The 13736-nt window shown below is 41.9% G+C and overlaps 1 protein-coding gene and 1 non-coding gene across 4 annotated transcripts in view; both read left to right on the plus strand.

The window, feature by feature from the left end:
* AP1G1 (adaptor related protein complex 1 subunit gamma 1) overlaps positions 1 to 13736 on the plus strand; it is an 82876-nt gene that overhangs the window by 40357 nt on the left and 28783 nt on the right. For all 3 annotated transcript variants that reach the window (XM_054453253.2, XM_054453252.2, XM_054453255.2), the window contains exons 7-11: positions 5707 to 5802; positions 6730 to 6810; positions 7006 to 7104; positions 9879 to 9934; positions 12518 to 12631. In XM_054453253.2, the coding sequence (XP_054309228.2) occupies positions 5707 to 5802; positions 6730 to 6810; positions 7006 to 7104; positions 9879 to 9934; positions 12518 to 12631 (446 nt within the window). The remainder of the gene's footprint in view (positions 1 to 5706; positions 5803 to 6729; positions 6811 to 7005; positions 7105 to 9878; positions 9935 to 12517; positions 12632 to 13736) is intronic.
* On the plus strand, positions 12961 to 13046 carry LOC129016408 (small nucleolar RNA SNORD71). The gene has a single exon (XR_008494808.1). It is a non-coding gene; the product is annotated as a small nucleolar RNA SNORD71 (small nucleolar RNA).

Here is a 13736-nt window from a genome sequence, read left to right on the forward strand (position 1 = left end):
ATTTAACTAGCCCTGCTATGCAGTTGGGCTGGAAGCCAGATTTAGGCATATAAGTAAGAACTGGCACTAGTATTGTGTTTTCCCTTTCGTAATAGAAGTCTTCTCTCATTGTTGGCAGACACACCAATCTCGTGTTTTATCTGCTGTTTTCACATTTGAGTCAAGAAACATAATCTGAGGTCAAATTAGAAATAGGAGTTTTGTGTGTGTGTTTTTTGTTTTTTTTTTGAGATGTAGTTTTGCTCTTTTTGCCCAGGCTGGTGTGCAATGGCGCGATCTCGGCTCACTGCAACCTCCGCCTCCTGGGTTCAAGCGATTCTTCTGCCTCAGCCTTCCTTGTAGCTGGGATTACAGGTGTGCGCCACCATGCCCATCTAATTTTTGTATTTTTAGGAGAGTCGGGGTTTCACCATGTTGGCCAAGCTGGTCTTGAACTCCTGACCTCAGGTGATCAGCCCGCCTCAGCCTCCCAAAGTGCTGGGATTACAGGTGTGAGCCACTGCTCCTGGCCTGTTTTTTTTTTTTTTTTTTTTGTATTTTTTTTTTTAAGGCAGGAGTTTCTTTTCTTTTCTTTTTTTTTTTTTTTGAGAGGGAGTTTTGCTCTGTCGCCCATGCTGGAGTGCAGTGGCGCGATCTCGGCTCACTGCAAGCTCCGCCTCCCGGGTTCATGCCACTCTCCTGCTGCCTCAGCCTCCCGAGTAGCTGGGACTACAGGCACCTGGCACCACGCCCGGCTAATTTTTTGTATTTTTAGTAGAGTCAGGGTTTCACTGTGTTAGCCATGGTGGTCTCGATCTCCTGACCTTGTGATCCACCTGCCTCAGCCTCCCAAAGTGCTGGGATTACAGGCGTGAGCCACCGCGCCCAGCTCTTTTCTATTTTTTTAAGGTTAAAACTAAAAATTTTTTTATTACTTTAGTATAAATTTAGTATAAATTAAATGAACCCTACTGTTCATTTTAGGCCATTGACTCCTGTGATGGAAGTCTTAGCTCTCTTAAGTACTCCCTTCTCTCTCTTTTTTTTTTTTTATGGCGGAGTCTCGCTCTGTCGCCCAGGCTGGGGTGCAGTGGTGCAATCTCGGTTCACTGCAACCTCCACCTCCTGGGTTCAAGTGATTCTCCTCCCTCGGCCTCCTGAGTAGCTGGGACTACAGGCGCCTGCCACCATGCCCGGCTAATTTTGTTTTGTATTTTTAGTAGAGATGGGGTTTCACCATGTTAGCCAGGCTGGTTCGAACTCTTGACCTCAGGTGATCCACCCGCCTCAGCCTCCCCAGGTTCTGAGATTACAGGCGTGAGCCACCGCGCCCGGCTTTTTTTTTTTTTTTTTTCCAACTAGTGTTTTAAAGTGGACATTTCTGTTTATCCACTTAATTTTAGAAGACAGTAGTAAGGAGGACTCAGAAGAAGACTGTTCTTTGGGTAGTTACATGCATTGAACTTCTTTTATAGGATGCTGGTCATTCCGTAAGTAGAACTCACTTTGTACTTTAGATCTAGTAAGGCTCTAACAGGAGTTCTTTTTTGGCTTTTTTTCCCTCAGATGTTCATGTCTTGATTAAATTATTGTAATATAGTATGAGGCCCGTATCTGTCCCTAATGCTTGCTTTGTATGTTTTGTTCCTGTTGTCTGTTTGGAATCCTGCTGTATGTTAGAATGAAAAGGTAAGAATTAACCCTCTTTTAGATGGTGCATGCTGGCATTAGGTCCTTAGTAGCTTTTGTGTATCCATCCACAAATGTGGCTTTTAAAATATACTAATGCTGAAGCTGTGCTTAATACTGTGAGTTATTGTTCTAGCATTTTTGGCTAACATCCTAGTCTAGTTTTTGTTTTGTCACTTAAACTCCTGACTCCAAAGTCAGCCTTGGATTTCAGTTGCAGCCTTTCCTGAGTTGTAAGCCTTCTTCTCTGCCTTTTCTTTATCTTTACTTGAGAAACTTTGAGCAGTTTCCCAGTGGCTTTGGTGATGGCAATTCCAGATTAGTCTGGAGCTTTGACACAAAATGCTGCTGCTGTTTGAAGTAGATATTTTAGAACCGCATGTGGGTAACCTCATACTTTAAAAAGCTCCGTATGTACTGCTGAGCTTTCAGTTCAGACTTAGAGCTTTTATTTCTCTCCTACCTGTACTTAATCTTACATAGAAGTTTTGGAATATTAAAAGGATTTTGAGGTAGAGTAGTGGGCACCAACTGATTTTCATGGCTGCAGCCTTTCCCTATGTCATCTTATTTTGTTTGTCTTGTCATCAGTTTTAATAACTTGCATTTTTGTCTGAAAAATGAAACTGGGTTCCAAGAATTGTATGCTGAACATTTAGACATTTGTGCTCTGTGTCCCAGGGTAATCTTATGTGATGTGCTGACCTTTTTGGCAGCGGATAAAACAATTTCTGAATTTATAGCCCAAGGAAAAATGACTTTTCCAAGAAATAAACCAGATGAAAAATAACTAGGGTTATATGTAGTACAAAAAAAAACCAGACCATTGGGAAGTATGCAAGATAAGGTTGGTAACTACTTGGTCTTCGTTTTATTACAAAAATATTGATTTAAAGTGGTTTTAAAAGGTATATTATTATCTCTAATATAACTTTGCCCATAGTTGACAGATTTAATGAATTTACACATCTCCATGGCTTAGATTTGTCTTATTTGGAGTTGTCCAAAGTAGACTTTTGTTTAGGTGACTTATAAGTTACTTAATTCCAAACTGTTATGGCTCAACTTATTTAAATTCATACATACTGTGTTTTCTTGTGTTTAGAAGTGGCTTTAATGTTTTGAATGCTTTGAGTGCATGCCTTGGATATAGCTTGGCTTTTCATTTCAATCTTAATCCCCTTTTAGGCTTGGGGAGTAGGGAAGGGACACAGTCTAAATACAGTGAGAAAAAATAACTGAGTTGCAGCAGAGTTGTAGCTAAAATTGCCTGCAAAAAAGATGGAATGCAGTTCACTTTGCATACTATTTAACTTAATTTTTGGTCATTAGAGTTGTTTATATAGCTAAAAATTGAGTTTTTAGTTGGAAACGTAAAAAGTTCCTATTGTGGCAAACCTTTTGTTTTAATATCAAGTAATTGATCAACAGAAATGAAATGAGTGCCAATATTTAAAACATCTTCGGCTTGGTAGTAAAATTGCCTTTACTATGTGTTAGGACTCTTTTTTTTTTTTTTTTTAAATTAAGTATTTATTGATGATTCTTGGGTGTTTCTCGGAGAGGGGGATATGGGAGGGTCAAAGGATGATAGTGGAGAGAAGGTCAGGAGATAAACACATGAACAAAGGTCTCTGGTTTTCCTAGGCAGAGGTCCCTGCGGCCTTCTGCAGTGTTTGTGTCCCTGGGTACTTGAGATTGGGGAGTGGTGATGACTCTTAAAGAGCATGCTGCCTTCAAGCATCTGTTTAACAAAGCACATCTTGCACCGCCCTTAATCCATTTAACCCTGAGTTGACACAGCACATGTTTCAGAGAGCAAGGGGCTGGGGGAAAGGCCATAGATCAACAGCATCCCAAGGCAGAAGAATTTCTCCTAGTCAGAACAAAATGGAGTCTCCTATGCCCACCTCTTTCTACACAGACACAGCAACAATCTGATCTCTCCTTCCTTTCCCCACACCTCCCCCCCTTGTTTTCAACAAAACCGCCATCGTCCTCATGGCTCGCTCCAGATGGTCGCTGTCTCTTCGGAGCTGTTGGGTACACCTCCCAGACAGGGCGGCCGGGCAGAGGCGCTCCTCACCTCCCAGACAGGGCGGCCGGGCAGGGGCGCTCCTCACTTCCCAGACGGGGCGGCCGGGCAGAGGCGCTCCTCACATCCCAGATGGGGCGGCCAGGCAGAGGTGCTCCTCACTTCCTCCCAGACGGGGTGGCGGCCTGGCAGAGGCGCTCCTCACTTCCTCCCAGACGGGGTGGTGGCCAGGCAGAGGCACTCCTCACCTCCCAGACGGGGCGGCCGGGCAGAGGCGCTCCTCACATCCCAGATGGGGCGGCCAGGCAGAGGTGCTCCTCACTTCCTCCCAGATGGGGTGGCAGCCGGGCAGAGGCACTCCTCACCTCCCAGACGGGGCGGCCGGGCAGAGGCGCTCCTCATCTCCCAGACGGGGCGGCCAGGCAGAGGCGCTCCTCACTTCCCAGACGTTGGGCGGCCGGGCAGAGGCGCTCCTCACTTCCCAGACGTTGGGCGGCCGGGCAGAGGCGCTCCTCATCTCCCAGACGGGGCGACCGGGCAGAGGCGCTCCTCACCTCCCAGACGGGGCGACCGGGCAGAGGCGCTCCTCACCTCCCAGACGTTGGGCGGCCGGGCAGAGGCGCTCCTCACTTCCCAGACGGGGCGGCCGGGCAGAGGGGCTCCTCACATCCCAGACGATGGGCGGCCAGGCAGAGATGCTCCTCACTTCCTAGACGGGGTGGCGGCGGGGCAGAGGCTGTAATCTTAGCACTTTAGGAGGCCAAGGCAGGCGGTTGGGAGGTGGAGGTTGTAGCGAGCCGAGATCACGCTACTGCACTCCAGCCTGAGCAACATTGAGCACTGAGTGAGCGAGACTCCGTCTGCAATTCCAGCACCTCGGGAGGCCGAGGCGGGCAGATCACTCGAGGCTAGGAGCTGGAGACCAGCCCGGTCAACAGGGCGAAACCCCGTCTCCACCAAAAACACAAAAACCAGTCAGGCGTGGCGGCGCGTGCCTGCAATCCCAGGCACTCGGCAGGCCAAGACAGGAGAATCACAGCCCGAGGCAGGGAGGTTGCAGTGAGCTGAGATCACCGCAGTACAGTCCAGCTTCGGCAACAGAGGGAGACCGGAAAAAGAAGGGAGAGGGAGACCGAAGAAGGGAGAGGGAGAGGCGGAGGGGGAGGGGGAGGGGGAGGTAAGGGGGAGGGGGAGGGGAGGGGGAGGGAGAAGACTCTTAATGGATAAAGTAAAGGAAGGACAGGAAGGAAATTCCTGATTATAAGGAATGTATAGTCTCATTGAAAAGACAAGAAAACAGGCCGCAAAGCCATATATATAAATAAGTCCTGAAATTTAAAAAAATTGTATCATATGAATTAAGAATAGGAAGACGAAATTATTCATGGCCTTGATCTCTCTTAAGATGAAAGATTTAATTTTTTCATGTGTCTTCCATTTGATTACCGTATTACTGTTGTCAGCTTTGGTATTCCCTGTTGTTTGTTGGAAAAGGGTATAACTTCTATCTTAAGAGAAGAGATTTTTTTTCTCTATTTGAGGTTGTATGTTTTAAAGCTATAATTTTAATAAGATCACTAGTTGCATTTTGGTGTGATGACATGTTACATGCAAATGTTTGAATGGATGAAAACTGAACATGTTTTTGCCACCTAGGTTTGTCAAGTTCTACAGAACTAGAAATGCGGTATGCCCCATAGGCATCTGTTTTACCTGGTTCCCATAGGCTTTCTGGCCCAATATTATTTGTAATATCTTTACATATAACTCTGGCATAAAAAAGTCTGGTTTGGTTTTATCCAGATAAAATACATACTACTTCTTGAATATTGGCCTAAGTTACTCCTAAGTTTATCAGACATCTACAATACATTAGTATATTAAATCAGTAGAATTTACTTGGACTCGGACCCTTACACCCTTTTTCTAAACCAAAGGACCTGCTTATTCATGAGACATTCTTCAATATTCACTGTTTTTTGATGCATCTTTCTTCTCTGCAGCTTGTGCCCCAATTAGTTCGTATTTTAAAGAACCTCATCATGTCCGGATATTCACCAGAACATGATGTTTCTGGTATCAGTGACCCCTTTTTGCAGGTGAGGTTGAAAGAACGTTTTAACTAAATGTTATATGAATTTAATATCTTTAAGTAGACAATTTCCTTCCTAAGTTTGTGTTGAGTAGAAATTTGGTAGTTGGGGGGAGGGATAGCATTAGGAGATATACCTAATGCTAAATGGCGAGCTAATGGGTGCAGCACACCAGCATGGCACATGTATACATATGTAACTAACCTGCACATTGTGCACATGTACCCTAAAACTTAAAGTATAATAATAATTAAAAAAAAAAGAAATTTGGTAGTTAATTGATTAATTATATTAATGAATAGTGACACAATTCTATATTAGATTAAGAGGATACAATTACAGGTCTTGCTCTGTCACTTAGGCCGGAGTGCAGTGGCACAATCTTGCCTCACTGCAGCCTTGACCTCCCAGGGTCAAGTGATCCTCCCAAGTAGCTGGGATTTCAGGTGCACACCACCATGCCCGGCTCATTTTGTATATTTTGTAGAGACGGGGTTTTGCCATGTTGCCCAGGCTGGTCTCAAACTCCTGGACTCAAGCAGCCTGCCTACCTCAGCCTCTCAAAGTACTGGGATTACAGGCAAGAGCCACTGTGCCCCACTTCAAATTACAGTTTTAATAGTCAAAATCATTTATTATTTGAATTATTTAACATAGCTCTGCAGGTGGTAGTATCTGGTAGTATCCTTTAGCTGTGGAGTACTGAAGTGTGGATTGTCTTATAATAACTTTATTAGATGTAGAAGCATATATAGCTTCTCTAAATAAAGAAAATGTTTTCAATTCTTCTGTTTGATTTTTGACGATTTCTGATATGAATAAATGGTTCCAAATGAATTTCTAAGACTTCATTTAGTTATTTGAATTTCATACCAGTGAGATTTCTTTGTGTGAGACATAATTTGTTGACACCTCTCATCTTTTGCACATTAGGTACGAATTTTGAGGTTATTAAGAATTTTAGGACGAAATGATGATGATTCAAGTGAAGCTATGAATGATATATTAGCACAGGTGAGTAGACCAAACTTATATTAAATATATATTTTAGTTTCGCTGGGAGTAGAATGATTATGGTTATATGGAACAGTTTTTATTTGTGTTTCCTCATTGATAGCTGTAATCACAAAATGCCTCTTGTTAACTGTGAATATTTTTTGGGAGCATTGTTTTTATCACTTATGTACTGCCCTCGATATGTCTTTTCAGGTTGCCACTAATACTGAGACTAGTAAAAATGTAGGAAATGCTATTCTTTATGAAACGGTTTTGACTATCATGGATATTAAGTCAGAGAGTGGATTGCGAGTAAGTCTTTTTGAATCTTTTCTTCCCCCCCTAAATGTTTCACTTAGAATGGTTGACTTGGACTTCAGTACTTCAGAATTGTATTCCATTTGGAACTCGACTTTAAGAAAGAATGATGCAAAATGTGGAATGCTGGATTTTTGGTATCTGAAATATTCCTTCCCACTGAAGGCTTAACATTGATTATAATAAACTTTGGGAGATCTCAGGTGTAACAATGTAGTAAATATATTTGTCTTATCATTGGTGATGTTAACCTTGATCATTTGGTTGAGATGGTGTCTGCTGGGTCTTTCCACTGTAAAGTCATTATTTTTTCTTTTGTAATTAAAAATATTTTGGCAGATATTTTGAGACTATGTAAACATCCTATCCTCAGACTTTTACCTATCAGTTTTAGTATCCACCAGAGGATCTTGCCCACAACAATTATTAAGATGTATTCTAATGACAATTTTCCATTTCCCTCATTTTTTTCGCATTAATTGGAATTCTTCTATAAAGAGGAGTTATCCCTTCTCCTTCATGAATTTGTTCATTCTATCATTTATTAATATTAGAACTGTTAGCCCATAGCCTTGTAAAAAGCAAATTTACTAGAGTATAATATTTGTATACAGTTCTTTTTGTCTGTAGCATTATAGTGTCTAGTTAGATAACCAGAGTAACTTAGGTTAAGTTCTTTTCCTCTCCCCACGTTTCAAACAGAATGGTAACATACCATATATATTGTTCCCACTGTACTTTGTTCACCTAACATTATCTTGGAGCTACTTCCAAATTTATGCATAGAGATAAGTCTTGTTCTTTTTTTCTTAATTGTGATAAAATATATATAACATAAAATTAACCATTTTAAGCATTTTTAAGTGAACAGTTCAGTTAGTACACTCATCTTGTTGTGTAACCAGTACTATAGTTTATCTCCAGAACTTTTTTGTGTTCTGAAAGTCTGTATCCATTAAACGATAACTCTCCATGCTGTAACTATCTCTAGTCCCTGGCAACCACCATTCTACTTTCTGTCTGTGAATTTGACTACTCTCAGGTGCATCTGAAGAGATATAAGAAAAAAACCCAAAATGTTTTTTCTACTTTTTACTCTCTGCTCTCACACAGTCATTCAACACTTCACTTCTTTTTTGTTTTGTTTTGTTTTAGCGACAGGGTCTCTCTCTGTTGCTCAGGCTAATCTTGAACTCCTGGCCTCAAGCAATCCTCCCACCTTAGCCTCCCGAGTAATGTGAGCCATCATGTCCAGCTCCAGCATTTCACTTCTGACGCCATATGTGTTGGGGCTATTTCCCTATACATCAAGCAGTTTTCTGGTGGATACCAGCTGGGTATCCTCTAATTGAATTCAATTCTGACACTGTCTCCCTGGACATAAGGTGTCACATCCCACAGTTTGAGGGCTCAGTCCCAGAAGACTGACCCCCCTGCCCCAACTTCAGATGCCACTCCCAAGCTCAGGTTGTGACCTGTGCTTGTGACCAACCAACTGTAAGTCAGGGTTCCCACAACCCCCTCCTCAATTTTGGTTAGTTTGCTAGAGTGGCTCACAGAACTCAGGGAAACACTTTACTTATGCTTGCTGGTTTGTTATAAAGGATATAGATGAACAGCCAGATGGAAGAGATGCATAGGGCAAGGCATGTGGGAAGGGGTTGGAAGCTTCCATACCCTCTCCAGATGTGCGGCCCTCCAGGAAGCTCCACATGTTCAGCTATCTGGAAGCTCCTCTGAACCCTGTCAATTTGGGATTTTTGGAGGCCTCATTACGCAGACATGATTGATTAAATCATTGGTGATCAGCTTAACCTTCAGCATCTCTCCCCTCCCCAAGGTTGGGGGATGGGACTGAAAGTTCCAGTCCTCTAATATCATGGTTGTTCCCTTGGCAACCAGTCTCCATTCTGAGGCTATCTTAGGAGCCCATTGAGAGTCATATCATTAGAACTAAAGATGCTGTCACACAGGAAATTCCAAGGGATTTAGGAGTTGTATGCCAGGAAACAGGGACAAAAACCAAATATGTATTTCATCATATCACAGTACCTCATATAAGTGGAACTGTACAGTTTTTATCCTTTTGAAAAGCAGATTATCTTATTTCATTTAACATAATGTCTTCAAGGTTGAACCATGTGTCAGAATGCATTCTGTCTTAATGGCTGCGTGACGTTCCATTGCATGGGTGTGCCATAGTATGATTAGCAAATTTGCTATTAGTGGAGTTTTAGGGTATCTCCTATCATTTGCAGTTATCAGTAGTGCCACAGTAGACTTTTGTCTATATGTGCAGTTGTTTGTCAGATCAATTCCTAAAAGTGAAATTGATAAAACAGAGAATATATATTCATTTTAAATATAGTTATTGCCAGATTTCCCTTAAAGAGGCTGTACTAATATTATTCATCCACTGACAAAACAGTGTCAAAGCATTAAAACAACCTTCCAGCACTTACCTTTAGAATATGATTTTAAGAGTTTGCCTTTAGATTTTTTCCTTTTTTTTTTTTTTTGAGACGGAGTCTTGCTCTGTTGCTCTGACTGGAATACAGTGGTACGATCTTGACTCACTGAGCTTGTGATCCACCAGCCTTGGCCTCCCAAAGTTCTGGGATTACAGGTGTGAACCACCGCACCCGGCTCCTTTTTTTTTTTGCTAGCAGTCTGTGAAGCACCAGAGGCCACGAAGTGATCCTTTAAACTGAGGAAACAATATAAAACTTCAATTTTCCTAAATTTCGACCTATGCTGTTTCTCTTTAGGTCCTAGCCATAAATATCCTGGGTCGTTTCTTATTGAACAATGACAAGAATATTAGGTAAGTCAACTGAAATTTATCTTTTATCTTGGATATTATAAGCCCAGTATTTTAAGAGCGATTCTGCTCAAGATCATACATGTATTAAGTCACATATCTAGAACTTTTAGCTCAGAATTTTTATGTTTTTCTGGTCTTAAAACTACTGTTTTGTGAAGAACTTAAGGATTTATCTCATGGCGTATATTCCTATTTGTTCTGTAAATCAGGAGTCAGCAAAATTTTTCTGTAAAGGGTCAGATGGTAAATATTTTAGGCTTTGTGGGCCATGGAGTCTTTGGTAACTACTCACCTCTGCCCCTTAGCATGAAATTAGCCATAGACAATATGTAAATGATGAGTGTGTCTGTGTTCAATAAAATTGATTTATTTACATCAAACTTGGGAACTAGTATGAAAAAAATATTTTGATGTACAAAAACAGCAGAGTGCTGGGTTTTACAGGTGGGCTGTAGTTTGTTGACCCCTGCTCTAAATTAAGAAATATGTAACATTTCAGGTAGCAAATCTGGAATGTCTTTGTGAACTCTAGCTAGTTTTTTAGGTAAATGAATTGATCAGTATTATCTTTTATTTTGTTATTTTCCTGTGTGTAGTATGTATTCCTGCTTACCTGTTTTTCTAATCAGGAGAAATTTTTCTTATATGAAACATGAAAAGATGTGGAAGCTAGGCGTAGTGGCTCACCCCTGTAATGCCAACACTTTGGGAGGCAGAGATGGGTAGATCATGAGCCCAGGAGTTCGAGACCAGCCTGGGCCACATGGCAAAACTCCATCTCTACAGAAAAATACAAAAATGAGCCAGGTGGCTTGGTGATGTGCACCTGTAGTACTAGCTACTCAGGAGGCTGAGGTGGGAGGATCACCTGAACCCAGGAAGTTGAAGCTGCAGTGAGCTGTGATCATGCCACTGCATTCCAGTCTAGGTGACAGAGTGAGACCCTGTTTCTTTTTTTTTTTTTTTTTGAGACGGAGTTTTGCTCTTGTTGCCCAGGCTGGAGTGCAATGGCGCAATCTTGGCTCACTGCAACCTCCGCCTCCCTAGTTCAAGCGATTCTTTTGCCTCAGCCTCCCGAGTAGCTGGGTTTACAGGTGAACGCCACCACGCCCAGCTAATTTTTTTGTATTTTTGGTAGAGACGGGGTTTCACCATGTTGGCTGGGCTGGTCTTTAACTCCTAACCTTAGGTAATCCGCCCGCCTTATCCTCCTGAAGTGCTGGGATTACAGGCATGAGCCACTGCACCTGGCTGAGACCCTGTTTCAAAAAAAAAAAAAAAAATGTGGAAATAATGATTGTGGCACCCAGAATTGTCTTCTCCTTCTAAAGAACACTTGGATTGCTGGGCGTGGTGGCTCACACCTGTAATCCAGCACTTTGGCAGGCTAAGGTGGGAGGAACGCTTGAGCCCAAGAGTTCGCGACCAGCCTGAGCAGCATAGTGGGGGATCCCATCTCTACTAAAAAATAAATACATAAATAAAATTTTAAAACACTAACATACTAAGTTAAATACTTGGATTTTAAGCTCAAATTTTTATAGATACAGTTTTGGTACCAGTATCAAATAAAAGCAGAGAAAACTCAAATGTTAAAATTAAAATTGCATTTTGGGGCAAAGGCAGCCTTAAAAGACATATTATATGCTCTTTTTGTATTACTATTTGGAAAACTTTAAAAGAATTGAGTCAGTCACTTCTGTTTATTTTATATTTTATATTTAATTAAATTAATTTTTTTTTTTTGAGACAGAATCTCGCTCTGTCGCCTAGGCTGGAGTGCAGTGGCACGATCTCCGCTCACTGCAAGCTCCACCTCCTGGGTTCACGCCATTCTCCTGCCTCAGCCTCCTGAGTAGCTGGGACTACAGGCGCCCGCCACCACGCCCAGCTAGTTTTTTGTATTTTTAGTAGAGACGGGGTTTCACCGTGGTAGCCAGGGTGGTCTTAATCTCCTGACCTCTTGATCCGCCCGCCTTGGCCTCCCAAAGTGCTGGGATTATAAGCATGAGCCACCGCACCCAGTCCCAGTTTTATTTTTTTTGAGACAGAGTCTCGCTCTGTTGCCCAGGCTGGAGTGCAGTGGCATGATCTCAGCCCACTGCAACCTCAGCCTCCCAGGTTCCAGCAATTCTCATGCCTCAGCCCCTCGAGTAGCTGGGACTACAGGCACCTGACACCCATGTGCCCAGCTACTTTTTATATTTTTAGTAGAGATAGGGTTTCACCATGTTGGCCAGGCTGGTCTTGAACTCCTGACCTCAGGTATCCACCTGCCTCGGCCTCCCACAGTGCTGGGATTACAGGTGTGAGCCGCCATGCCCGGCCTACTTTTAGAAGTTTAAATGGACTTGACCATGAATGCAAATCTAAAATCCAAAGCATCTCCTGGTTGCCACTATTTTAGATTATGGTATCGCTTATACCTTTGAAATGTTACTTTTATGTTCACTAACTTTCTTTTAGATAAAAATGTATGCTTTCTCTTATCCGTTAAACGTCTTTCTTTTTATTATTTAAACAGAGAAAAACTATCCTGAATTTTACATTTTAACTCTGTTATTTTGTACCTGTTTCATCCAGATATGTGGCTCTGACATCTTTGTTGAAGACTGTACAGACAGATCATAATGCAGTACAGAGGCACAGAAGCACAATTGTGGACTGTCTTAAAGATTTGGATGTCTCAATAAAACGGTAACAAACTGAGAGCCTTTCTCAGTCTAGTGTTTTTGGTAAATTGAGTGACAAACAGATTATTGAGAGCTCTGTGCCCCTGCCATGTGATACTTTGTAATAGTTTTCAGAGCAAGAGTGTTGACATTTATGTATTTAGTCATTGTGTTCACAGATGGACTCTGCTCAGTGAATCCTTTTTTAGAAAGGATTGGCAGGGAGAAGTTTAGGTTGTTAAGGAGGCCAATAAGAATACTTAAGTGCACACTGAAGTTGTCCTTGGCTCTTTGATAAATACAACAGGCACAGATAACCTAGGCAAAAGTTTACCTAACAGAGGTACTGTGCTTTGTGTGTTGGAGGATGAAAGTACGGAGTGATCCATCGGCTAAGTGTCTTATCACAATGCTGACACTCAAATTGCTGACAGCACACGTTTTTCACAGTACTTATGCCCCAGGATCCTGAAGGCAGCATATTGCTTAGAACAGTGTATCCTGAAATGACTGATAGGCAGCAGATAGCACTCTCAAAAAGCATAAATCTCTTCCCTCAGTGGAGTAATTCTACTGGATCTCTTCTTAGAACTCTAGATGTTTGTAGACTATGTAGAACCTAGCTAAAGTTGGCCTCTGAACTTTCGGTTGTATGTTCAAATCTAGAACAAAGTATATTTAAAGTGATCTCTGAAACCATTCAGTTACCAAACATTTATTGATGGTGAGTTCCTTTGATTTGCACAGAACAGGTACAAATAAAAGGTGCTAAGTGCTTGAGCAATCTAAAGATAAGACCTAAACTTAATAACACCAAATTTTATATAGTGCTTTGCAAAAGATTTTATAAGTACCTTCTCAGTGGGTTCTCAGAGCAAGCCAATGAGAGAGCCTAAGCAACTACTTCTATCCCTAACTAACAGATTAGCTAAAATTCGGTCCCACGGGGATCAAATAACTTAACCTAAACCTTAATCCTTGTAAGGGGCAGTCTTGGGAATAGATATTAGCCTTCTGACTCTTTTTGTGTTGTTTCTCTCTAGCTCATTACTGGGCTGTGAATTTCAAAAAAAGTGAAACCTGTGTCTCTTTGACAGGATATATAACAGTAAGAGCTTAGACTCTGGAGC

Source organism: Pongo pygmaeus, chromosome 18 (genome assembly GCF_028885625.2).
Source record: "Pongo pygmaeus isolate AG05252 chromosome 18, NHGRI_mPonPyg2-v2.0_pri, whole genome shotgun sequence".
NCBI classification, from domain to species: Eukaryota; Metazoa; Chordata; class Mammalia; order Primates; family Hominidae; genus Pongo; species Pongo pygmaeus.